The sequence below is a fragment of the Nyctibius grandis genome, chromosome 6, assembly GCF_013368605.1.
Source record: "Nyctibius grandis isolate bNycGra1 chromosome 6, bNycGra1.pri, whole genome shotgun sequence".
Taxonomy (NCBI): Eukaryota; Metazoa; Chordata; class Aves; order Nyctibiiformes; family Nyctibiidae; genus Nyctibius; species Nyctibius grandis.
In genome coordinates, this window is record NC_090663.1 from 63,927,188 (window position 1) to 63,954,937 (window position 27,750).

At 43.3% G+C, this 27,750-nt stretch overlaps 1 protein-coding gene across 1 annotated transcript in view; it reads left to right on the plus strand.

Annotated features, from left to right (window-relative positions):
• Positions 1-11,145: 11,145 nt before the first annotated feature.
• The window catches only part of LOC137665063 (transmembrane protease serine 11A-like), a 41,773-nt gene continuing 25,168 nt past the window's right edge, over positions 11,146-27,750 (plus strand). Inside the window, exons 1-3 of the mRNA XM_068403845.1 lie at positions 11,146-11,309; positions 19,270-19,391; positions 20,113-20,231. Of these exons, the coding sequence (XP_068259946.1) occupies positions 11,146-11,309; positions 19,270-19,391; positions 20,113-20,231 (405 nt within the window). The remainder of the gene's footprint in view (positions 11,310-19,269; positions 19,392-20,112; positions 20,232-27,750) is intronic.

The window sequence follows — 27,750 nt, forward strand, 5'->3', positions numbered from 1 at the left end:
AGAAGAATGTAATTTATATGTAAATTTAATAAAACCTGTTAAAAATTTGCCTTCTGTTTAATGTACTTGTTAATTTCCTGTGTCAAGGTAAGGGACTGTAAGATGGGGACTCCTCTTTTAGAAAGCATTACACTGGTCCTGTACCATGTATTTATGTACTGGCTTTTATGTAGTCTTAACAATCTGATGTTAGATTGTTAAGGCTACAACAAGACTCTTGACTTGTTAGAAGAGCATAACTGTTAGAAGAGCATAACTGTTAGAAGAGCATACTGCCATCCAGACTTGGACAGAATTTACTCATCTGGCCAGAAGTTACCCAGGTTTGTGGGCAGGCAAACAGGTCTCACATCAGCCACTAGAGGGTGAATCGTATTGTATAAGAGCCTTAAGCTCTTGGCTACTAGTGATGCTCTGTTTCAGGTCAGCAGAGAGGATCTGGAGGACAAGGCACCATGTCCTTGTTGCCTTGAAGATACAGAGATGCTACATGATTGTCTTGCAAAGTGTGAGGAGACTACAGCTGTTCAGCTTTTAGCATAGGCCTCTGCAGCACTGGGTGAGTCTCAGTATTTTCCCCCATCAGAAAGTTGGCATCAAATGCTCCGCTTTAAGTATGTTAAGTACAACGTGCTATGGCTGTGAGCAAGGGGTTGAGCAGGTTTGGCCTGCTTCTTTGCCACACCATAGCCAGACCTTTGTCCTGTGGAAAAGTAGACTGGAAAGGTACATTGTCAGGTATTGTTAGCATCATGGGTCTATTTTCTGAGCTCATCAGCTGCCTTGCAAACCAGATAGGAAAGAGCAGTCATTTTGCGAATTTGATAGGATGGGAGGTTTGCAGTGACGTACAGCTGTTTTTGCTTTGACCTCCCATCTTGACAGCTCCTGATGATTCTTGTAGATTGAAGATGCTTATCAGATTTCTTCTTGTCCCTTTCCTGTCAGGATGGAAAGCTTGATACAAATTGCACCATATTCTAAGCTAGAAGAGCAAGCTCTTGATGAATGAAACATGCTGGAGTTCATTGATCCTGGTCTATAATACCTAACAGCTGAAGGGATGGTCTTGGAATTTGAGATTATCTAAGAGGGTGAAAAGGAGTGCAACAGCTTTATTGCAGTATTACAGGACATGCCAGGTTGGCTACGGATATTGGCTGTTCATTTGGAAGAACAGTAACCCTTTTGTCACATTTTACTGTATCAAGTGCAATAAAGGGAGTCTTAGAGACAGACTTCTTAAAGGACATAATTTTAACATTTGATTTTTTATTTCTTTTTTTTATGGCTTCAAGAAAACTGCTTTGTGCTGAATTTCTGACAGAGCACGTGCTGTGTATGTAACACTTAAAGGATTTATCACCATTCAGTAGCTGGTAACTGTGCCATGACCCAAGGATATGTTCAGCTGGTGTGGTCATATCTGGCTGGGGGAGCTGTGTGGGTGGAGTTTCTGTCAAAGGGTTTGAAGTGAAGAACTGAACAGAAGAACAACTCATGTTCTTCTGTATGTGTGGTTGAACCAGGATCCTTCTGTAAAACATAGCTATCAATATTTCAATTTGCTTGGGGTCTTTGATCCATTATTGCTGCAAAGAAAACTTTTCAAAACTCATCTGGTTAGAATAGTTCAGAAACAAATATAACAAATTGCAGTTAATCTGCTTTATCTTAGGGTAAAGTTTTATTTTTAATTGAACCCATTTTTAAATGACACTTCCTTTGAAGAATATTTTGTTTCCCATTCATTGCTGGTGGCTTTCTCAGGTGCAAATAAATTCTTTCTGTAAACACAGAGAATAGGCTTTTGAGAACTTCTTATCCAAAAATGCAATTATTTTTTTTTTATGTAAGCTCCAATAGGTCCAACAAATACATGGCATGTCTCTGATTCACTTGATTAGCTACTGAATTCCTTCCTCCTTCCAGTAAACCTGAAAGGTTGTGCTCACTATGTGATGTTTGTCCCCTCAGCTCCTGTGCTTTGCATCTTCCAGTTGTGCCACTGGGCAGTCGCTTCCTTGAGGAACAACTTGCCATCAGCTTAGCATCCAGATCCTGTTTTAACCACAGGTTGTTCTTTGTAAGTTAATGCAGTCAGCTGCCCGCAGGGTCCAAGTGCAGGCTGCAGTGGCCCCACAGCCCATGGCCAAAAAGACAAAAACTCCCCCAGTGGTGCACACAGAAGGGAGGGGGGGCGATAATGCAGAAGAATAGATGGTTACAGCATCAAGGACCAGTAGGAGGAAGACTTCCCCAAAAGCCTGAGGTGCTCTGCAGAACCGCTTCACTGCTCTGCAGACTGAAGAGGAAAGACCCATTGCATCAGGAGAGCCGCTGGAGCTAAGTAAGGCAGCCCGATGTGCTCCGCATATAACAACCAGCACAACTACGAAAAAGCGATGGGTGATAGTAGTAGGCAACTCTCTTTGAGAGGTATGGAGGCACCCATTTGCTGACTTGACGCACTCTCTAGAGAGGTGTGCTGGTTACCGAGGACTTGTATCAGGGATGTCACCAAGAGACTACAGATCCTTGTACAGTCCACTGATTATTATCTGCTGCTATTGTTTCATGTGGGCACCAGTGGTACAGCCAGGAGCAGTTTGAGACATATCAAGGAGGACTACAAAGCCCTGGGGGTGGCAGTAAAGGACGCTGGAGCACCAGTAGTTTTTTCATCAGTTCTCCTGGTCAAAGGGAAGGGGTTTGAAAGGGCCAGTCAAATGGGGCAGATCAACAAATGGTTACAGGACTGGTGCAACAGCCAGGGGTTTGGCTACTTAGACCATGGGACTTGCTTTGAGAAATCTGGTCTACTGGGGGCTGATGGGGCCCATCTGACAGAGAAGGGGAGGACCATCTTCAGTCATAGGCTTGCCAAGCTGGTGAAGAGTTGCCAAGCGAGGGGAACCTCAATCCGTCCCACTCCTGCCAGTTTGATGCTAGGGCCAGCAATAAATGCCCAGAGCCTGGAAAAGGATCGCAGGTCAGCAGGAGAGCACCTGAAGAGCAGCACAAAGGAATTCCAGCCAGTAAGTCAGCTTCATTGGAGGCCCAGCTTCAATGCCTCTATGCAAATGCACATAGCATGGGCAATAAACAAGAGGAGTTAGAGATGCGTGCATTCCTGTAGGACTATGATCTTACTGGCATGTGTGGTGGGACGGCTCCTATGACTGGAGTGTTGGAATGGAAGGATACAGGCTCTTTAGGAAGGACAGGCACGGGAGACAAGGAGGGGATGTCACCCTCTATGTCAGTGACCAGCTGGACTGCATGGAGCTCTGCCTGGGGATGGAGGAGGAGCTGACGGAGAGCTTATGGGTCAGGATTAAAGGGAGACAGGTGACATGACACTGGGCTACCCAACCTGCTACATGCTACCCAACCAGGAAGACTGAGCAGTTGAGGCCCTCTGTAGACAGATAGGAGTAGCCTCATGTTCACAAGCCCAGGTTCTCATGGGAGACTTCAACCACCCTGGCAACAGGGTGTTGGAGGGACAACACAGCAGGGCATAAGCAATCCAGGGGGTTCCTGGAATGCATTGATGATAGCTTCCTTCTCCAAGTGATAGAGGAGCCAACGAGGAGAGGTGCTATGCTAGACCTTGTTCTCGCCAACAAGGAGGGGGTGGTGGGGAATGTGAAGCTTAAAGGCAGCCTTGGCTGCAGTGACCATGAAATAGTAGAGTTCAAGATCCTTAGGGCAGCAAGGAGGGTGCACAGCAAGCTCACTTTCCTGGACTTCAGGAGAGCAGACTTTGGCCTCTTCAGGGACCTGCTTGGTAGAGTACCTTGGGATAAAGCCCTGGAGGGAGGAGGGGCTCAGGAAAGCTGGTTAATATTCAAGGAACATCTCCTCCAAGCTCAGGAGTGATGCATCCCAACAAAGAGGAAGGCAGGCAAAAACGCCAGGAGGCCCGCATGGATGAACAAAGAGCTCCTGGATAAACTCAGACACAAAAGGGAAGCTTACAGAGGGTAGAAGCAAGGGCAGGTAGCCTGTGAGGGATACAGAGAAATTGTACGAGCAGCCAGGAATCACATTGTGAAAGCCAAAGCCCTGATAGAATTAAATCTGCCCAGGGATGTCAAGGGCAACAAGAAAAGCTTCTATAGGTACATTGGTGATAAAAGGAAGACTAGGGAACATGTGGGCCCTCTCTAGAAGGAAACAGGAGACCTGGTTACCTGGGATATGGAGAAGGCTGAGGTACTCAATGACTTTTTTGCCTCAGACTTCACCAGCAAGTGCTTAAGCCACATCGCCCAAGTCACAGAAGGCAAAGGCAGGGACTGGGAGAATGAAGAACCACCCACTGTAGGATAAGATCAGGTTCGAGACCTTCTAAGGAACCTGAAGGTGCACAAGTCCATGGGACCTGATGAGGTATATCCACGGTTCCTGAGAGAACTGGCGGATGAAGTTGCCAGGAAGCTATCCATCATTTTTGAGAAGTCGTGGCAGTCTGGTGAAGTCCCCACTGACTGGAAAAGGGGAAACATAACCCCCATTTTTAAAAAGGGAAAAAAGGAAGGAACCCAGGGAACTACAGGCCTGTCAGTCTCACCTCTGTGCCTGGCAAGATCACGGAGCAGATCCTCCTGGAAACTATGCTAAGGCACATGGAAAATAAGGAGGCGATTGGTAACAGCCAACATGGCTTCACTAAGGGCAAAACGTGCCTGACAAATTTGGTGGCTTTCTACTATGGGGTTACAGCACTGGTGGATAAAGGAAGAGCGCCTGATGTCGTCTGCATGTACAAAGCATTTGATGCTGTCCCACTCGACATCCTTGTCTCTAAATTGGAGAGACATGGACTTGACTGATGGACCACTCAGTGGATAAGGAATTGGCTGGATGGTCACACTCAAAGAGTTGTGATCAATGGCTTGATGTCTAAGCGGAGTCAGTGACGAGTGGCGTTCCTCAGGGGTTGGTATTGGGACCGGTGCCGTTCAACATCTTTGTCGGCGACACGGACAGTGGGATTGAGTGCGCCCTCAGCAAGTTTGCCGACGACACCAAGCTGTGCGGTGCAGTTGACATGCTGGAGGGAAGGGATGCCATCCAGAGGGACCTTGACAGGCTTGAGAGGTAGGCCCGCGTGAACTGCATGAAGTTCAACAAGGCCAACTGCAAGGTCCTGCATGTAGGTTGGGGCAATCCCAAGCACAAATGCAGACTGGGCGGAGAATGGATTGAGAGCAGCCCTGAGGAGAAGGACTTGGGGGTGATGGCTGGTTAAGAAGCTCAACATGAGCTGGCAATGTGCGCTTGCAGCCCAGAAGGCCAACCGTATCCTGGGCTATATCAAAAGCAGCATGGCCAGCAGGTCAAGGGAGGTGATTCTGCCCCTCTACTCCGCTCTCTTGAGACCCCACCTGGGGTGCTGCATCCAGCTCTGGGGCCCCCAACATAAGAAGGACACAGACCTGTTGGAGCGAGTCGAGAGGAGGGCCATGAAGATGATCAGAGGACTGGAGCACCTCTCCTATGAAGAGGGGCTGAGAGAGTTGGGGCTGTTCAGCTTGGAGAAGAGAAGGCTCCGGGGAGACCTTATAGCAGCCTTCCAGTACTTGAAGGGAGCCTATAGGAAGGCTGGAGAGGGACTTTTTACAAGGGCATGTAGCAATAGGATGGGGGGTAATGGTTTTAAACTGAAAGAGGGTGGATTTAGATTAGATATGAGGAAGAAATTCTTTACTGTGAGCGTGGTGAGACACTGGAACAGGTTTCCCAGAGAAGTTGTGGATGCCCCCTCCTTGGCAGCGTTCAAGGCCAGGCTGGATGGGGCTTTGAGCAACCTGGTCTAGTGGAAAGGTGTCCCTGCCCATGGCAGGGGGGTTGGAACTAGATGATCTTTAAGGTCCCTTCCAACCCAAACCATTCTATGATTCTATGGGTTTTCATACATCTCTGACCTTTCCCAGACTTGGGATCACCTACAGTCTGCAGCGTTTGGAGTCATGACCCAGACAGTCTGGCACTGTTCTCCAGGCCAGCGGACATGACCTGCATACCAAGGGGAGCTGTTACTGGGATCATTCCTTCCCCCATGGACAGACCAGATGAAGGGACTGTACTAGGAAATAATGTCTCCCACGCTAGAGGGTGGTGAGAACATAAGAAAAAACTTTTTTACTGTAAGAGTGGTTGAACACTGAAACAGATTGTCAGGAGAGGTTATAGAATCATAGAATGGTTTGGGTTGGAAGGGACCTTATGGATTCTCCATCCTTGGAGATATGCAAAACCCAATTGGACATGATCCTGAGCACGCTAATCCAGCTGTCCCTGTTTTAAGCAGGGATTTTGGGCTAGACCATCTCCAGAGTTCCCTTCCTACCTCAGCTACTCTGTGATTCTATTCTCCCAAAGTGCATAGCAGCTTCAGGGAAAGGCACATGGCCATGGCTAAGTGCTGGGCACTGTCTCAGATGAGCTGACTACCCCTCAACTGTTTCTGTGACAGGTGAATGCTCTGGTAGACAACCTAAAGATGACTGACACCAGGTCGTCTTCACACTTGACCCATGGATGCAGTACCCAGCACTGTTGTTCCCAACTTGTCTTGCATTGTTAGCATTGATTGAGTAATCAATGAAAATAGCAGGGCATGGAAGGGAAAACAATCCATTCCGTGCTACCTAGGTGGAAAGCAGGTTACTCAAGAGTGAGCTCAGCCAGAAGGTGTCACAGGGAGGCAGCAAACCAAGTGGGACCCTCATTTGGTACTGAACAGTCCTGTCTGAAGCATGGTGCATTTTTCTGTCAAAGTGACGCAGCTCCTGAACTGTGGCTGAAAGGACAGCCAGAGTTGAAATGGCTGCAGGATGGAGGTCTTGGGCTTGGTTTTCATTATGTCTAATTTAGTCTATGAAGCCTTGAAGGCTAATGCAGTGTATGGTAAATCAGGTGATTGCTCACAAGAATCATATTTAGGATCTTGCATGCTGCTGCAGAGCAAACTGGAACAGATAATAGCTGTGGCAGAAAGCATCTCAAAGAGTCAGACTCTGGCTTCCACCAGGCAAGTTAGCTCCTAACAAATACTATGAAATGAAATCTCAGCTAACCGTTTTCTGGGGACAGAGAGATGTAGGAAAAGTCTTGTTTTGAGTGTGTTGTCTTCCACAGAGCTCTGTGTTAGTGGTCCTGGTAAGTCTCTCTAGCACTTCTGATGTGTGAAACAGTGCTGCTGTTCTTTTGTTTAATTTGAGCTGTGCCTGTAAAGGATTTCTTTTTATCTTAATGTGTCTTATTTCTTTGTAGGCCTAGTCCAATTCATATAAAGATCTCCTGTCTCTTTGGAGATGCTGTGTATCTTGACTGGGAGCAGAATATTTGTACAGTGGATGTAGAGAGTGGCTTATTAGCCTGATTGCTAGGCAACACCTGGAAGAAAATGCAGACTGGCCTATTTCACTGTAACAAGTAGCAACTCTGGCTGAGCAGCTGCAGAGGACAAGTACATGTGTGCTACCTTTTTGCCTCGAATGGGGTGACAGGCTATGAATTCTTTTTTAATGACACTGGCAGTGGGGGATTTCTGTTGTCTAAGGGCGTTGTCAGTATTTTGGGCTGGCCTATCTGGCTGCAACTCAGATGGGTGTTAACAGTTTCTGTTATAAGGGCCTGGAAATTAGGGACTATATGGAAACCAACCAGAGCAGGATCTAGCATACTTCAGAGCTTGAGGCCATTGCTATAGCATCTGAGAGCCTCCACATGTTCAGTACCTCAAAGCTGCATGGGCATATAATAAGATCCATCCCTGAGTGATTTTTCAAGGCTCAAGATAAAGGAGCTGTCTTCTTTCCCAGCCCTGATATTGGGTCTGGAGGATCATTCTATCCTGTTAGTGGATTTTCTGGGTTTGTTTTTCTACTTACCAGTTATTAAAAGGCAACGCTGAGAATTTCATGTGGCAAAGGAAAGTATGGGATAATAAACTGGTGACCTTTTTTAGTCAAAACAGTGAAGTTATGTAGCATGTCCACAGATGAAGTTAAAAAGTACAAACAAATGCAGCTCATTTAGAGCTTCCCTGAATTTTGAAGGCCAAATGCAAGATGCCTTTGTGTTTTTCAGGAGGGGGAGGCCTGAAGGCATAACTGAGCTGTCAAGGTGTGCTGATGGAAAATGAGTGGATTTGTCCTAGGGAAAGATTTCATTGCAGTGTACCAGTTTGGTCTTATCAGATGCTCACAGAATCACAGACTAATTTAGATTGGGAGGGATGTACAGAGGTCATCTCTTCGAACCCCCTGCTCAAAGCACATCTAATTAGTTCAGGTTGTTTAAGGCCATGCTGTTTAACAGCACGTCTGTCAGTTCTATTAAACATCACTGGCAAGAACACTCACTTCTCAGTTTAAAAGCAATGACTGACTGCTGTCTTTGGTCTAAAATTCGTGGCCTGAGTTGAGTAACTGGTAGACAATTATGTAAAACATCTTTGCTTGTAAATTCTGAAGATGTTATTGCTATATGGTCTTCTCTAAAGGTGTTCTTTGTCTCTACAGCCAGGGAGCCTATGTAAGTATGCAAACATAAACCAAGGTGTAGCCTATTATTACCATTCTTAGGCAAGCAGTCTGTCTGACCCGCTGGGCTGACTTTGCAGGGTTAAATGGAGAGAATGGTCATTACATCTTTTTACACTTTCATTCACAAAATCCTGTGCACCCACATTCTCATGTTTCCACCCTGTGCTTTGATAGCTGGTTTCCATACCACTTCCCTAGTATTAACAAAAAAGCTTAGTAACTGCCTTAGCTTACTGAATAACCCCATAATACCAAGCACTTTGTAACTTGCTAGTTTATTGTGAGGAAAATTGTTCCTCAATGCTTGTTTTTTCTTGGCCTGTCTGTACCATTGTTCCTGGGGGACAGGTATGTGTAAATTGATATTGCATAATCTGACACAGGCAAGTGTATTTCCTTATTTTCTACTGTTTTCCAGGACAGTTCATTTTAATGATTAATTAATTTGAAAACAAAAGTGACCTACTTCAATTTTTATTAGGCAAATCACAAAAAATTCTTGATTGTAAGGAAATCAAATCATGTTTTTGGAATATCTGTTCTTCATGCTTTGGAGTAACAACAGGAAGGTCTGTCCTAGTGTGTTCTGAAATTTACCAGAAGTTCATTCATCTATTGTCCAAGACCCTTCCTCTAGCGTTACATCCTGAGACCCTTTGCAACCTGGTATTCTTCTAATGAATGCACTTCGTCTCAACAAAATCTTGTTGCAGAGCCCAAGATCTCAGGTAAGTTTTGTTTCAAATTCTAGCTAATTGCTAGAACCTACTTCTGCTGGAATACGTTTTTTACATGACCCAGGTGGGTAGAGCTGGCCTTTGAACTTCTGGGCACATCAGGGAAAATTCTGTGCATCTTACAGGGTAAACACTTTAAGGGCCACCTTTTCCCAGTGTGCTTGGCCTGGGTACTCACGGCACCTGATTAGTAGTCTCTAAATACTAATGAAGAAATTAATGTTAGTAACTCACTAACAATGCTGCAAACTTTTATCTCTGTGAGGAGACCACTCTGCACAGCCTCAGCCTGACCATTCTGGGCAGAAATTGCTACAAGCTTCTTTGCGTTATATCCCAAACTTAATTAAGCTTTTTCTCTTCTAGGAGTGTGTTTTGTAAGGATGACAGGTTTTGTGATCACAATATTTAAAAAGAAAAAAAAATTAAACCAAGGAATTCTAAGGTATTTTCTTGACTCCTGGGTTGAATTAGTTTGTAATTGACCTCCAGCACTCCATCGAGTACCGGAGTTCCTGTGGGGGTGTGTGTGTGTTTCTGTGTGGAGCGGGGATTTCCTTTGTGCACAAACTTTTTTGAGTTTTACTAATCTTGAAAAAGAAAATAGCAGTGCTGCGGGTGAAGGGGAAGGGAATGCCCAGGGAGAATATTAATACTTGGCAAGTAATTTTATTCAGTCAGTAAAGCCCCAAGTAATGTAGGTAAATGCAACAATGCCCTTTCTACAGGGAGATAGGAGAAGCCAAAAAATGCAATTGATTTGATCAAAGTAAAAGAAGAAATCAATGTTAGAGAAATAGGAGATGCCATGCAGCAGTGCTTAGCTTTTCCCACTGTCCTAAAAATGGTCTGTCCAGACACTTCCTTCTGTAATCGTATTGAAGTGCCTGTGAATGGGCATCTTTGGGGAAAGATGGAAAAGGACTTAGGATGATTAGTTTTGGGGTTTTTTTACCCTTAGTTGCTGAGCTGCTTTCTGGAAAATAATTAGTGTTCCCATAAAAATGACTGTGAAATCTCGACACTTAATTGGAAAACCAAATGCTTCAAACTTTTTGGCATAAATCCAAGCGCATAAAAGACTAGAAATCAGAAGTTTGGTTTCTGGTAGTTTTCCTTTTTGGTTTGGGATTTTAGATGTAAGTGCAGAATTTCTCACTAGAGAATATCCATTTTTCCCCTTTCCAGCTGGCTCTGAAGAATCACGTTTGTGCTGGGAGAAGGGAATTCCAAGGGGATTGGTGGCCTTTTTCACAGAGTAAGCATTTTCCACAGGCGGGGTTATGCCAACCATTAAATGACTAACATGTAATTAGGAGGCTGGATACTTATAGTTGTCATGTCCCTCATGCCAAGGGAGTCCAGGACAGCTGTAGAGGAGTGAGCACTGAGGGAGATCAGGCTTGGCTGACCAAGCCATTTATGTCTGTATCTGGTTTTGTGTTCAGCCTTTGTGTTGGCTCTCTCAGGAGGCAAGTGACTTAGCGTTGTGGACAGTGCGGTGCCTCTCCTGTGTGGGTTTTACAGTGAGTGTACAGTAGAAGGTGCTGCCGCTCAGGAGAAGGCCTGCTGTAGGGATACAAGTTGGACAGAAAGGGAGTGCTGGAAAAGGGAAATCTCACGCACTTCCTGTTCTGCTGTGGTGAAGAACAAGTCTTCTTGCCTGGGCCGGTTTATCTGCTCTGTCCATCTCTGCCTGGGGAGCTCTTTGATTCGGAGCTGATCTGAAGGATACAGTCTCCTTATCAACTCCATGCTTACCTCTGTTTGTTTTTATTCTGAAGTTCGCTCCCTCGTTTTGCAATAACCCACAGAGTGCTGGGTGTTGCGCCAGCTGTGCCTCAATGAAGGATCTTCATTCAACACCTTTCCCTTCCCATCACACCAGTCAATGCGACTCCTGCGTTTTCCAGCAGCATTCGCTATGCAGTCCAGACTTTAGTCAAGCCTTGGTTGGCGGTCAGAAAGGCTACCAGACCTACCGGGACCTACCATGGGATCTTCAAAAGTAGGTGATGTGTTTTAACTTGGCAAGTCTGATTTGGAGGTGTAATGGTGGTAAAGGATACTGTCTATGGTACAGCTTTAGGTCTTCAAGGACATATATAGGTCCAGAAAAGAAATCTGTTTGTTCTCTTGCCTGACCTCAGACCTCATTGCTCTCTCTCTGCCCCTTTCATCTTTTTAGATCTAGGGTACATCACGGATTCGTCTGAAATGTGCAGGCTGAGAAAGGGCGATAGATGGAGGGCAAGCTAAACAGTAAGTTGTAGGCTGAAAGGGAGGTTTTGGCGGTTGTGGTCTGGATGAAAAGAATAACATATGGCTGGAGTGAGAAATGCAGAGGGAAATCCTACCCTAGCATGGCCAGGAGCACAAAGATTTGCTTTCTGTTTAGAAAGATGATGTGATGGCTTAGGGAGACACTTACCTTTCCTCCCTGTGATTGTCTTATCCTGCCCCCAGCAGGCTTTTATTGCAGCAGTGCAGAATCCAGGAAGCTCTTTTGTGTCAAAATCAAATGTTAGTAACACGATTTTGGGAAACCATGGGTTTTGGTCAGGTCTGTTTGCAATATTATTTAGCCCAAACCCTGCAAAAGGTCCCATTATATCAGTGACAGCAGCATAACTAAGTAAGGAGAGCGCTATAGGTGTTCATCATTCCAGTTTTGACCCAAGTACTTTTAAGGAAGAAGCCATGATTTCTAGGGAGTAATGACAAGGTATTTTGTGTCTAAGTATTTTGCACAGTCAGAGATGCTGAATGTTGTTAGTTTTGTTTTACTGTAACAATATTTGAGACAGTGCTGGAAACTTCACAGTATTTTTACAAAAATAAGTCTCCCAGCTGTGACACTCTACTATCCTCTCTTGGGTCAGAGCAGGGATCCGGTCATAAATGTACAGCGAGCCCCCTGGAATTTGTTGTTTCTGTTCAACGCTCTGGCTCCTGGATTCATGTGGCAATAGGAGATGCTCAGTCTCCCCTGAGTTTGTTTTTTGTTGATGCCTCAGCGATTGATGAAGCTTAAAAGTATGACCTCAGATACAAAACCAAAAGAATCTGAAATATTTTTTTTAACACCCTAATGATTTGGCTGGATGGATGACTTTTTATGTGTGTGATTGCTAAAGACTACAATATTAGTCTCCTCTCTGGCATTTCTTTGGGCAAATGTCTGTGGATGATTGCAAGATACTACGTATTTTTTCCATCCTCAGTATTGTTAAAAATTGGGAGCTTTTAATAATTTCTGGACATGCTGAAATAAAAACATTGCTTCTGGATTGACAAAACTTATTCTCTATGCCCACTTAAGTATTTTTCTTATTTTGTGAGGACAATTTCATTTTAGTCAACACAGTATTGACTTTGCCAGGAGAAGATTGAGTTCAGCTTTTAGTTCTGTGCTCCTTAGTGGTACCCTGCTCAATACCCAAAGATCCTCTGCCCTGTTTAATATCCATACCTTAAAAGCTATGCTGCTCTAACTGGCAGGTGAGGAAGAAATCCCCTTCAGTTGTGAACACCAGTTTCTGCATGTTACAGAAAGCGGGAAAACTGAGAGAGTTCTCTAGCTAGCAGAACTGAAAAGCCATTCCTTTTTCTAGTTAGATGTAAATCTAGTTGCCATGTCTTATTGATATCAACAGTGGTGTAAATAATTTTAATAACAGTGTGCTAGAGGGTAGTTAAACAACATCTGAGTCTAGTTTGGTTGCCTCCTAGTTAGGAAAGTATTTAGTTGTTTAAATAGTTGTTTAGATTATTATAAAACCTAAAGTACATTAGGGGAAATCTGTGTTGGATAATTAAGTATTTACACATTTGGGAAGGGATGGAGAGTGCCTGGTTTTAATCAAAGACCCTGTGTAGCATGTTAAATGTCTAGAGTTCTTTGGTGGGCAGGGATGTAGATCTGAGTGTGGAGCTGTAAGCCTTGCTGTTTGGGCTTACCATGCTGTGCCTTAGTCTCTCACAAGAGCAGTACTTCAGTATTAGCTTTATCTGGTTCCAAGATGCCTCTTTTCACAACATTTCAAGATAAGTTGGAACACGTGCTCCATAAAGGAAGCAAAGCTGCTGAGGAAAACTGGGTGGAGTAGACAGCCTTGCTGGTCTTATTCCTCCTCTGTTGTGCTGTGTCCTGCAGTCTGGGGAGCAAATGCAGTGTCCTACTGGCAACTTCCTTGTGAAGATCTTGTGCCCTGGCAGGGTGGAGTAAAGACTAGCTGATGTTGTGTATGGTAGTCTAAAAGTGAATATGTAGGTGGAAATGCAGTGCCACTTGCACCAATTTGTCATGCAGGAGGTGGGCAAAATGAGTGTAAATTACAGACTGCTGAGGTGTAGCAGGAAATGGATACCAGCCCTGGTGCAAGGACACTCATGTCCCATTGGCATTAGTGGGAGTTAACCTTGATTATTGCAGGAGGCAGATGTGGTTCCTGCATGGTACCAAACAGAAACCTATTCTGTTCAGTTTGCCCCAGGGTAGATCCTGATTCCAGGAAATGCTAGTGAAATACTTTTGGTTCTAGTACACACCACACCTGATTCGTACTATTTGTGTTTCCTTGCCCCATTCACTGAGTTTCTGACCATTTTAGACAGGAAAACCAGAATGAGAAAGGACCTTCTCCTGAGCCTTAAAATCTAGTCGCCTTCATTAACTGAGCCAGCCCCAGTGTAAATCCAACAGCTTTTCTGCCGTCTGCTGTTCCTGTTAGAGGTGTTGCAGAAGTGCCTCACTTTATTAACTTTTTTTCACAGACAGTTTTATGATTGGGCATTTTGGGTCAGCATAAGCTTTTAAAATCAAGTCATTCTGCTTCCATCACATATTCCTTCCATGTCTGTATTTCTGGTTACACAGAGATCTTTGTTCTGAACAAAGTTCAGCTAACACAAAGCTTGGCATGGCTTAATTTGACATGCTTCTGGTACAAGGCAATCTGAAAACTTCATGTGGTCTGTGGACAGATTTGGTGATAACAGGGGAACAGATTTCATACAGAACTGAACATGGGAATTGTCCAGTTTCTCTGCCATTGGAGAATTGTCTGGGATTTCAGAGTCTCAGCTGAACTTCTTGTCTAAGGAGCCTTCTCTAATGTCAGCAGCATTTGTCCCATGAAGAAATTTGTCCATCTCTGTTCAGTGAAAATACACTGCTAGATTACAGCATCTCACTGTTTATCTACCCAGCCTAGCAATTCTTTATTATATATAAAATATAATATATGAAAAAACTAATTATTCAGCCTGAAGCATAAGCTTCCAAACTACAGGAAAAGCTGGATACTTTGGGTCAGATTCTCAGTGCATATAAGCTGTCACAGATGCACACAAACGATCACAAAGGCAGAAAAGTTGGTCTGTTGTATCAGACTTGAAGAACTCTTCAGGAGTGGTATAAGTGTAGTTGTTCTACAGTGACATTTCATATACCAGTAGACAGATTTATTTCAGTACACAGATCAAAAGATCATCACTGTCCTATTAGGTGTGTATTTATATATTACAATTATTGCTAAGTCTGATACAGTGTTTTTTATCAATTTTTTTTCTCAAAGCACCTGAATGATAGAGGTGTACTGCATATATTCTAAAATTGTGGCGAAAATTTGTCTGTCTAAGCATGCCTCTCTTACAGGACTAAAACCAAAGGACATTTAATAGCCCACAAGAGATCATCTCTAGGTGACTGTTTTGGATTTGGCTGTTAGGTTGTCCTGTCAGCACGTTTCTTGGGCAGACACAGTCATGCCAAAGCAGAGCCTGTGTTCTCTTTCATGGTGCTTGCTGACTTAGCTAGACACTGTCTCTGATATGAAGCTCACTGCAGTTAATGGAGAGGTTCCTACAGGTGTCAGAGCATGCTTTCTGCCCTCCTGAGGAAGACCTCTGAGGCTTTTCCTCTGAAGCAGGCGATTTGACTTGTAGAAGGCAGTTTTAATTCTGTTTCTTTGCAAGAAGTGAACCTAAATTCCAATAGGTAAAAGACACTCTTATTTCTGTTGTAAACTAACAGCTTCAGGCTGCAGTGAGGCAAGTGCATGCATGATTTATTTAATGCGATGTTTATGATACGTTTATTGAGTGGCACCCTTAAAAAAAAACAAGTTAACATATTAGGTAAGATCTTTAATTTTTCTTTGAGACTGACTTTTTTTTCCCCCATACTCCTCTGTTACTAAAAGTCAACAGACATAATTAGCTGTGTCCTTCTTATGTCTGCCTTGTAAAATGCATAAGGGGAGGGATCCCTCTGCCTCTGTGTTTACTGGTGTGAGCTCCTTGTTCAGGGAAGTGTTCCTGGGGGACACCTTTGTGCTTGTGATGGGGGGGAACCAAAGTACAGAATGCAGGGCTTCAGATAACCTACCACCACTCAGGAAAGGTCTCAGTGGGTATTTCTAGGAAAATGCCAGCTGAAAAAGGCAAGACAGTGTTAGGAATTATTAGGAAACAAAGAAAGGACAACCAAGTAAAATTGTTATGTCAGTGCCTGCAATTTTATACCAGTTTTTGTTGTTTCTCTTTGTCAGCAAATATTTCACTCCTCTTCCTAATCGAAAAAATCTTAATCTGGGATTTGGCAGTCTTCTGCCAAAAGATGAAATCCAGTCCCTGATTGTAGTGTGTTTAAGATTACTGCATGGGCATGGTTGTCTGGGAAAGAGAAGAGTCTCTGGGGTAGAGGGGAGAACCATTTAGGCTGCCGGCAGAAGGGACCCTGACAGAAAGCCCACTGTGGTTCAACTGGTATTTGTTTCAGTCTTAAAATCTCAATTTCTACTCTGGAGGATTTCAGTGACCTTCTCAGCTGGAGTGTTTTTAATCCTGCTGTGCATTTCTAGGTTATGCTCCCTGTTCCCTCTCTGTTGAGCAGATAGTTCCCAAGGAGTTAGCAGGGACTGCTTGACTCTTGATGTGAGAAAATGAATTCCCACTGTTGAACTTTTATCAGCTCTCTGCAAAGTATTCAGACTCTGATGGGTCATCATGTGGATCGAAGCTGTTTCAGTTCTGGGATAGTTACTTCTCTTCTGTGTATTGAATCCCTGTTAAGTACTGTCCAACTTTACACAATGGGACGTGTTGTCAGATGGAATAATTGATCTTTGAGGAATGAACCTCAGGAGACAGAGCAAAGCAGCAATAAAGCTCAAAGTTAATGGGAATGGAAAAATATCAGCCCAGCAACCTTTGTGTTTTTATTTCTCAGATATCTTTGAAAATCTGGATTTGAAATCGTCGTGGTGTGCTCAGTCTGCCCTTCTATTCAAATGGGGAAGTATCTAGATGGTACAGCCTAACCAAGGACATTTTGCTCAAAAATACCTCTTGCTTTTCAAACCAATTTTTGTTTTTAAAACAAATTAGGAACGGAGGGTAAAGCTTAACAAACATTTCATATTGTTATTTAAAAGGAAAGGGGAAAGTTTATTCAGAAAAAAAGGAAGAAAAAAAAGATATCCCAAGTCCCAAAATAGGCCCCCCCTCTATTAGGTGACTTTCTAAGATATATTTATCAAACAGCTTCTAGTCTGAGGAAATTCAGTTTAGAAGCTGATGCTGAGTCCCCTCTGCACCTCTTTAAAATGATGCTCTCAAACAGGTTTAATGAATTAAGTGAAAGTCACGTGTGTGAGTAAAATTACATGTGTGAGTAACTGTTGTGGACTGTGTTTTGTTTGCTAAATGATAACATGGAAATTGAAAGAGAAGAAAGAAAGAATACGAATTATAAAAAAATGTTATACTATATACAAAAGAATGCTCAAAAGGTTTCAGCTTACATAGTACTCAGTAATTAACTCTGTCCCAGCCATGTTACTTCTGGTCTGAAACCGCTTTTTCACTGATAACGATGTGCAGCAATTTCTTCACGCTGCCTGCTGTGGTGTAGAGGTGGCATTCAGCCTTTCAAATGGGCTTCTCAAACCCAGCATTTTGGTTTGGGGCTATGCCAGGATCATTATAGCTGAAAGACCTTCGGAGTGTTTTTGCTTCCATGCAGCTTAATGAAGACAGCTGCTTTTTAAATGAGAGTATCTACAAGAATGAATGTGAGTAGGTTGTGTCAAGTTAAATGTGGTTTTTTGTTTGCTTTGTTGGCTCTTCTTGTAACTTAATCTCACTTCAAACATAGTAGCAATGTTTGAAAAGCATATAAGCCATGCAAAGGACTACTAGCTGGGGTGGCGGAAAAAAGAAAACCACCAAACCCATATGACAAAGCTGAACTCGTCACTGAATTTATGGTTTCACATAGAGCTACTATTTAGAAATATTCTTCTTAATGAAGTAGAGCCCTGACTATTTATACCTGCATATTTTTCATTTCTCCAATTAAAGTTTTAAGGCAACTTTCATACAGTAGTCTCAGAAATAACTTTGGAGCTGCTCATCTCCAAATTCTTAACAGGACTGTTTAACTTCAGTCTTTCTTTTTTTCTGCTGTGGATTCATGGATGCATTTTGAAGCAAGCAGATGAGATGAGAGGTTAATTAATAGCTGTTTTAGAGGATAGCAGGAGTGAAGGAAACACTAAGTAGGAGATCCAGGACAAGTCAGAACAGATACGAGTACATACAAATGAGTATTTCCATTTTCACCTAATCAAATGTCACGATGTTTAGCCTGAGTCTGTTGTTTTCCAGGCCGAAGTAGTAAGGCTGTAATTGTAAGGCTTTACAATGAAATTAGAATGAAATCTCAGAACCTGCTTTGATATTTATGTACAGTGCACACTGTGCTTGCTATCTCATTCCTGCACACAGCTGCAGTGGTTGCTTGCAATTATTTTCAACTTATTTTAATGTATTTAAACTTATGGCTCATGAGGTATTTGTTCTAGAAGTGAGCTCTATGTACTTTGTTATGAATGTGGGAACTCACTGAGATGCCTCATACCCTCAGGAGAGGATCCCTGCAGCCTGCTTTCCTGGGGGAGGCTGTACCTTAACCTGAAGGTGTGCATGTTTGCATGAATGAGGTAGCTGGCTCTAGAATGAAGGACTCTTTGCCAAAAGTTGTGGCTTCCTGTTCTGTATTTTGTAATGGCTGATACATAAAAGACAAATGGCTTTAAGAATATTCAGATGTCTTTGAGTTTGTAGCCAAAGGCAAAATTTGCTGTAAGTAACCTTTTTCAGGCAGTTTTTTGTCTAATACTGACCTACTGACTGTTGACTTTCCTTGAGTTAGTTTATTTGGATTAGCACCTGTGTAATTAAGAGCATGGCAGAGAGAAGTATCTGGCGAGGCTTCCTATGTTCCCTGGTCTGCTCACATGTCCTTGCCCTTCCCTGTCATTCCGTCATTTCAGAAAATACTGCTTAAAGCAGCGCTTGCCTTTTGCTTTTAGATTTAGTCTGAGTGAAACAGGAAGCATAGGCTGGCCCTTTGAAATATCTTTCTCTTTTTTTGTCTAGCCTGTTTTGCAGGCTGAAATGGACTGAGCAGCTTGGATAACATATAGATATGTACTATACAAAGCATGGGATGCTTTTCACCAATTTTATTGCACAAAGCAGTTTTGAGAGCAAAGGGGCAAGTGTGTCTGTGACAACTGGTTTGTTTAACCAATTGAAAGCTGCCTACATTGCTGTATGAAAGTTCACCTAGCTGAAAAGTAAGTTTTATTCTTGCAAATTTCCAGTCAAGGGTCACATAAGAAAGTGCTTAGTGGGACTCCTATTTAATTGCCCCTAAGAAAAAAAAAACAAACCCTCAAACACTGTCTGTGTTCGATGACTTCTAGCATATCCCAACACCTATTTCAAAATAGTCTTGAGTCATGGTTTCATTTTCAAGGGTGTTGGAGGAGAAGTCAATTAATACTGCTGGGAAGAATCAGCTGATGTTGAAGGAGAAAACTTCAGCTTCATTTTTGAGGGCTTTTAAATAGATCTCTTACTAACCTTCTCCCTTTGTTCTTCTTATTTTCCCCCAGAATTCATCAGCCAGCCATCACAATAAGACATCTTGAGCCCTGGAAAATTGCTCTAATTGTTATTGGAACAGCAGTGGCAGCAGCAATCACCATTGGTCTCCTAGTTTATTTTCTGGTGTATGGTAAGTTTTGCATAACATATCACTCTTCCTATGTTTAGTGCATTTCCTTTGTGCTTGTTGTGCCACACAATGCTGGGAGTTTGCTTTTCATCAGTCTAAAGCTCATTTGGGGAAAAAAACACTGGCTTCTCTAGAGCTCTCTTTCCTTCCTCATTTTGCGTCTTTGCAGATCTCTTAGGAACGTTTCCTGCTGTGCAGGGTGGTTTAGGGCTGTGGTTTCTGTTGGCTTTCACTCCTTTCACATCTTCCTCACGACCTACTTCTGTGATGAGGTCAGCACAAGTCTTCTGGTCTCCCTTATGTGAGTGGCAAACGGAGCCTTCTGCTTGTGTGAAACACCTGTGATGTTTCTCTGTTCCCTTACCCTGATAACCAGCAGCTGCCTGCCAGGGCTTGGTGTTGAGTGGACATACAGGCCAGGAAGGAAGGTAGCTGACCAGCAAGATGCAGCTTGTGATCCTGTGTGAGCCCAAAGTGCTGTTGGTTGGCCACAAATGTAACTGTGGGTTTTTTTGTCACTACTTGGCTTAGATCACCTAACTCAACTGTGTTCTCGCTCCTGGGCTCCTAGCTTTTGGAAGCTGTATTTGAATGGGTTGGATACAGGTGAAGGCTCATCCACTCCCTAGATGTCTGGATATCAGTCAGCCCCAGGTGTTTCTCTAAAGTACATTTCTCTTGGTGCTTTGAGTATTGCCTGTTCCTCTTCTTTCTCTTACAGATCAGAAGCTGTTCTATTACAGTGGCAATGTAAAAATCACCAACATCCGGTACAATAATGAATTGTCCAGACAGTCCTCAGGAAGGTTTAGAGACCTGAACGAGAGGGTTGAGAGACTGGTAAGTTTGGACAGTTGTGCCTTTCTGTTATTAAGGACTGTGTGATAATACAAGAGTCATTAATGTGAACAGCACACTCTTAGACCACAGGTGTCTGGTGTATGCTGAGCCCCCCATGGTTAGCAGACCTGGGAAATGGATAGCATGAGAGTCATGATCATACCTGGCAAACCAGGCACTTGCCAGTCTGCTAGTTCTAGCATGTTGCTTCTCTTTGTCCCTGCAGTGGTGGAGCAGATATTGACAATAATCTCAGCTCCCTCCTATATCACTGATCATTTGTGTGTGTCTTCTCTTTCCCTGCCCTGAGCCTGGCTTTGTGATTTATGCCCCACTATCTCCTAACTATCTCATGCTTTTACACCCTCTCCTTTATGGGGTGGGGAACTCTACCGGTCAGGCTGTTGCTGTGTGTTGAGAAAACAATACACAAGCCCTTTTCCTGCGCCTTTGGTATGTTTTGTTGGGAAACCCTCCTACAAATAGCAGAGGCTGCTGAGTGGCTCTCAGTCATACAGTAGCTATGGAAATAAATAGACACATTGCAATTTCCTTTCTTGTTTTCTCTTTGAGACACTTCCCCACAAATGATAATTACAGAGTTCAGCTCTTTACAGCAATAAGCACGTGATTGTACTTGTGGCTTTTTGTGTTTCATTCATCAGAATCTGATGCATATCTGTTTCCTCCTGTTTAGCAACCTTGCACAGATTGATATTGATAGGACAATCAATTCTTTGCTCCCCATTGTCATTTAATTTAGGGCCATGCCACTTGTCCACAGCAAAATGTGAGCTGTGGTGAACACTGTTCTGTAGAAGTAGGGTGCTATATAGGGACTTGGCAGTGCTAGCATCTCTTCCCAGCTCCACTGCTGAGGGCCTTGGAGATCTTAGTCAAGTTGTCCTCTTTTCTGTACTTGCTTCCTTTCTGCCCTCTTTGCCTACCAGGGACTGTACCATATTTCCCAAGATCTGCTCCTGGTGCATATCTGTATGTATAGAGTCTTACATAAGCTGCATTTACTTAGGTGCTACCACTTTACAACTATTACCTAATAATTGCAGGCTTTTAACCTTGTGATATAGGACCTTGGAGAGGGAATGTTCTCCCTGACCAAGAAGACATTGTGTATTGCTGAGGTGGGAGGACTGCAAGGGCTGGGGAGAAGTCTGAAGAATAATGCTTCATTGAGTAAAGTTGTATCCCTTTCTCCCACTCCATTCCCTCTTCATTTTTTAAAAATGTGTCTCCTTTGGCAAAGAAACACTTATTTTAGCTCAGAAGTTTTCAGACAGTGTACAATGCAGTCAGATTTCCTCTGAACATAGCTATTAATTTAGATGCTTGAATGGAAGCCAATGCTTTAGAAACCCTGTTTCCTCTATGGGTGTTGAGCACTTCTGATAGTAGTGACAGTAAATACCAGTACTGGTTGAGCAGTGAGAACCATTATTTCAGAGCATGTTAATTGTACCTGATAAGTAACACCATAACAAACATACAGAGAACTGTGTTGCCTTTCCTTCATTCCTGTGACTTTTCTTAAGAGCTGTCTAATTCATCCATTAACTTCTACCTCCCTCTCTCAAATTTGGCGAGTTCTTTGCTGTAATTTTAGGTCAGCTGATATAAATGGTCCCTGCCATAATGGTCCCTGACTTTTTGCAGTTTTAGCTCCAGGTGTTCCATCTGGCAAGGATGTATGAGATTGAGAACTGTCCATAAGCTTATTTAAAGTGACTCCATACACTAACGAATAACAGTGTGTTCCTTGTAAGTCTGATTCTCTACAAGCAAAACTCAGGTTGTGGTGACAAAAATCAAAGTAATCTTTCCAGAGACAGAAATATCCTCTTGACTTCTTGACAGACAGCTGTCTCAGAACATCTGCATTTTTGTTTTCAGGGTTTTCACACCATCTCTTTAATAGAGGAGGAGAGAGTTGAGCTTTTTATCACATTTCCTGATTTGTCCAGATTTACCAAAGTCCTTTGCAGTCTTTCCCCTGCTGGTGTCAGGGTTTTGGATGTCCAAGCCTTCCCATCCTCATAGTAGTAACAATACCTTAAGCTCATGTTGTGAAACAGTGAGTCAATGCAGATAAATGCAATGTCTTTCACAATACTTGGTGCAAAGTGAACGAAAGTGAATCATCTCTGATAATCAGAAGCATTCAAATTACCTGAGTTAGTGCAACTCCCTGCTCTCTTCTCTGATCCTCTGATCCTTCTCTGATTCATTTGTCCCCAGAACAACCCTGAAAGGAGCTCTTTTCAGAGTTGATGTTTCACCAGCAAAAATGTTTTTGCTCCCATAGGGAAGTCATCCCATGCCTTCCTTGGAACTGGCAGCAAATGTCCTGATGTTTGCTTTGGTTTCCAGAGTTGAGTAGTAACACCCATTGTGTGAATGACATTCCCAACTCTCTTATCTCATTGAAGGTGGGAGGGAATGTAGCGAGATCATGCCAGAGAGCTGATGAAGCTGGTGTACCAGTCAACATCTCAGGGCTGACTGGAAAATCTGGAAAATGTCTTGTGGGGGTGGAGCTGGGGGAACCGAGGAACAGATGATGAAAGGTCTTTGCTCCTTGCCTGGCTTCCTGAAAGTGTCTGTGAAGGTTCCTTTTGTGCTCTCTTGAAAAAGCAGACCTGGCTGAATGCCACTGTGGAAAGAGATGTTCCAGCTCACTGGAGCCTCCCCATTTTTCTAGCTGGACCAGTTGTTCCCCCCTTGCCAAGTTAAAATGCACTGTGCCAGACCGTCCCCTCTTGCACTGGATAAAAAAAGCAGAGACACAAACTTGATGCCTCCTTTCCTAAGGAGCCTCTATTTTATAGTGGGTTCATTTCGTGCTTGGCTGATCTGCACATCTTTTACCCACTGGTTTTCTCCAACTCCTGCACTAGACTTGTTTTTTTTTTCTTCTCCCACAAAATGTATTAATTCTTCCAGATTTTCCAAGAATGCCTTGGAGGCCCTAACTACCCTCTTACTAACAGCGTCACAGAGGAGACTTCCAAGGCCCTGCTCTAAACTTTGCTTCTTCAGCCCCTCTGCCACCCCAAAGAGTGGAGGGAACTGAGACAGACAGCTCTAGATAGACCTGGATGACTGGGATGATCCCAGTTGCCTGCTCTGGGCAGCAGTACTAAGTGCCGTGTGTGCAGGGAGGAGGGTGGAGGGGCTTTGTGTCCAGTGCGGAAAGTCATCTTTGACCCCAAGGGAAGGAGGTGTGCATTCAGGAGAGCTTGAAATGAGTACCTCATCAAGCCCATCTTAATGAGAATTGTCTCAGCTGAAGGATGGCAAGTGTCTAGATGTGAGAGAGTAGGGGATACCAAGCAGCCACAGCATGTGACACCTTCAGTACATGGCTGGTTGCTCAACAAAAATGGACACCAGCCTTCACCCTGCCCACCAGTGACTTGCCTGTCTGCTCTTTTTTACCACTATGGTAACTTTCTGGTACTTTCCCCTAGATGTTGTGGGCTTTCCCCTCTTGGAGGACAGCCTATGCCGTTTCTCGTATCTCTCTGTCTCCTTCTCTGGCCAGAGCTGTTCCCAGCCTCACTGTCAGGCTGTTTCTCCCTGTCCTAGTTGATGTGTCTTTGACGACTCTTGCATAAGACACTGTACCCTGTCCATTATCCCCTACTCTCTCCTGCTCCCATGTGATGGTAAGCCAGTCTGTGGGTTGGGTGGATGGATGCTCCTCAGGTATGAATGTAGCATGTCTCCCTCCTTGGCTGAGTGGCTGGGGGAGAGGTGAGGTGTTTGTTTTCCCTCTGTGAGTGCCTCAAGCCACAGAATAGACTGGCATGGATTTCTCTTGCTGCCTCATCATCCACAAGGCACCTGGGCTCTCCTCTCTCCTTCCACCATCTGAAACCAACATAGAACTAACTGGCTGGATCTGGGCAGAGTAGTTGGGGATTGTATTAAGAGGATACCTGGGTACTTCCCCTGGGAAACTACTGCCTATCCCAATATTCCTATTGAAGTAATTGAATTTCATCAGTAATTCTTGACTCAGGACTCAGTATTGTATGTCAGGACATCTCTTTTAGAAACAGACCTCATGCTTTAGTGACTTCAAGTGATAAGAGAATGTTCTGTGTCCTTAAGTACAGATGCTGGTGAAAATTTTTAATGAGTACAGCTCTTGAAGTTTGTCCTGTCTGACAGAATTGAGTCAGTGTGGGTTTAATTCAGAAATAGTGTCTCTACTGGGTATTGCAGAGGCACCTGTGATACCACAGGAAAATGCTGCAGAATAGTTCTGATGACTGCACCTGTTCTCGGTCAGTTTAAGGACTCACTGATGAGTCCCTGTGCTGGAGCTGGTACGGAAGGAGGCAGTTTTCTCCACTGGGAGATGATGATTTTAGAGGCTGTTAACACATTTCTCTCACTACGAGGGGGGAGAAGCAGAGGGGCAGGCAGGTGCCATGCACCTCCCTCCCCACACACACACCTCCCGTTCTTTGTGCTACTAAGGTGAGTGAGGATCCCAAGGACTGTCAAGTGCAGCATTTGGTACTCAGTAGTTCTCTGCAGCTCTGCACTGTCCCTGACGCTTTGTGGCTCACAAACAGGGCTTGTTAGCTGAATCCAATGCCTCTGCTTAGCTGCCCTCTGGGCCACCACCGTGAAGGACACCACTGGGGTGCAATGGGAGCTCACTTTGTCCTCTGCATCCTCAGTGGTGCAGGTTCTCAGCTGCTTCAGCACAATTCAATTATGACCAAAGAACCCTGCAGTTTCCCAGCCCCCTGGGCACTGATGTTTCCACTGTGCAGACTGGGAACTGAGTTGGAGAGAGTCAAAAGGCCAAATCCATAAAGCCACTTCAGCACCTGAGAAGAGATGCCCAGATACAGGAAAGAATTTTTCAGGTGCCTATGGGTAATCAGGATAGGACCCACCTAGTTTCTTTCGCACACTCAGGTTTTATTCACCCTCATCACAGTACCTGAGCTTCTTTGTGTTTATTCTCTCTTAACTCCCATGTAGACACTTACACTTCCATGGAAAGCAGAGCTTTAGCACCTGATAACCTTGTTTGGTGGATATTTGTAACTGAAAGACACTCTGCTTTATACCCAGTGATAAGTTTGCAGTCATCCTGATATCAGGAAGTACCTTGTATCATTTGAGTTGTGAATAGCTTATTGTCACATCTGCAGGGCCAAAGCCCTGTACTAAGGCTTCCTCTGAGTACTAAGGTTTCCATCTGAGCTGAACTCAAAGGAAGCCTAGCTGAAAAGACTGGCAGCAGTAGGTGAGTGGAAGAGACCACTGTTTTATGACACCTGGCCTTTTTAGGGTCAGATGTGACTCAGGTCTTCCTGAGAAGCAGAAGTGTGCATGTGTGTATTTGGGAGAGAGAGGGAGGTGAAATACAAATCAATTCAGAGCCAAGAGCTAGCTGCAAAGCTGGCTGAAACTGTACATGAGGTGTGTTTGTCACATCTTCTATGTGGGTGTTCAGGTAAAGCTCAGAAGCATGTGGCTTGCTCGATCAGTGCCTTATGGTCCTTGGGTCGGGAGGTTAATTCAGTAGGAGCAGATCCCCAAGGCAGCAGGTTTTTGAAACACTCCTAAAGACTATTTGCTCTGGGAGACCAGACTGTAAGGACTAATTTAGAGGAGATAACTGAACGTGCCCCAAGAAAAGGGAGTGTGCTGAAGTTCAAGGGAGCCTAACATGACTCTCTTTTTTACAGCAAGTATCTACAAGTATCATGTAGCTTCATTTGCTGTATATGTGCTGTTCCCCCCCAACCCCCATAAAACACATCTTTTCCCCCAACTCAGCCCCTGAAACAAAAGAAAACTGAAGATAAATTGGACAGATCACAGAAAGAGAAATTGTGGTAGCTGCAGCAGCCAAATCCAAGGACTTTTCAGCGTCTTGCAGCATCCGACAAAACTAAGAAAGAATGTTCCTGGTTGTAATAAGTTTCAAAAGAGTTTTAGTAGTGTTTTCAGATACAGATCCTAAAATTTAAAACCTAAGTCCTTATTTAAACCCAAGTATTCTTAGGCTCTGTATGTGCTCCCTCAAGTACCCACTTAGTACCGATACGAGGTGAAAAGAACGGAACTTTCAATAAAAGTTTTTCTTGTTCTTCACTGAAGGCAATTTTATTTAGAAGTGCATCTATAGCACAAAAGCCAAAAAATGAAGCTTTTTAAATTAAGCTTTTTAGAGACTTTTTAATAATACTCTTCATTCGTCTTCTGCAAAATAATGTTATAAAATGGAAAAAAAAATCTTTTATGTATGTAAAAAAGATCTTTAAGATTAAGGAGCATTTTGAGAAAAAAAAGTCATAAAATAAATTTAGAGCATTTGACAACTTCTGCTATAAAAGCTTTACTTTAAGGGAATGGTTCTCACAAATAGGAATCATTGTCCTTGGACTAGCATGGTACAATAAAGGTGCCCTCTATGGGTGACAGGGGCTAGAAACAAAGCCGAAGGCATCCTTCCACGGTAATTCAGCCAACTGGGAAACACGGCAATGTAACAGTGGACAAGATGACAGTGTGGCAACTTGTTTATTCAGCTCTGGAATTAGAGGTTGACAGCACTCTTGGCTGTCAGTATGTATATATACAGGTGTGGCGTTAAAGATATAGGTGAAATGCTGTACACTGAGAGAGGAAATAACTCACAGAAAGCACTTGCATCTCACTTGTGATGCTTTTTTAGAAATTTGTATTGAATTCAAAAGAAGAAAAAGACCACTGTCATAGGCATATACTGCACTGATTTAAAAACTGAGATGTTTTCTTGCTTAACTTTTGTTTCCAGTTTTTCCTGTTTCCACAGGTCATAGTAGCACAGGGAACTAAAAAAAAATTGAGGAAAATACCAAGTACTTTTAAATGCTAGCGTGAGTTGATGCAGTGTAGTGCATGAAGCTGTAGCTTAGTTATTTTCCTTACCTGTAAGATCTCAAACCGTCAGTGTACTCTACCTAAATAGCATGTATTTCCAAGATGAAATGGTTAGTTATCAACAATGTGCCTGATATCCAACTTTTTCTTTAACTTACTTAAATTCAATGATCCTTAAACTTCATTGATTCTTTGACATATTAATACAATGTAATTTTCTCAAGTAATAGGCATACAAGCTGATTTTTCTTTTTCTTTTTTTTTCTTGGTTCATCAAGGCAGAAGGTCTAATAAGCATGTACAAAGCCAGAAAAATCATAAGAAGACACCGCCCTGCCCCCCCAAATAAGTAACTGTAATTCAGATCCAGTATGTGGCAAGAAAAGCTATAAAATGTGCACAAGGAAAATGGACGTGAACCTGAGCTGGAAAAAGGAATTCAAAATGAAATAAAGTGCAGTTATCGATAGTATGTGTGATTAAGGGTAGAATCTTATCTTAATTATAGACCCACAATCCAGAATTACTGCATTGTTTACAGGTAATTAAATCAATGAAGTGATTCAAGATGTGAACTGGTGTCACTGAGATAAAAATCTGGTTGGTC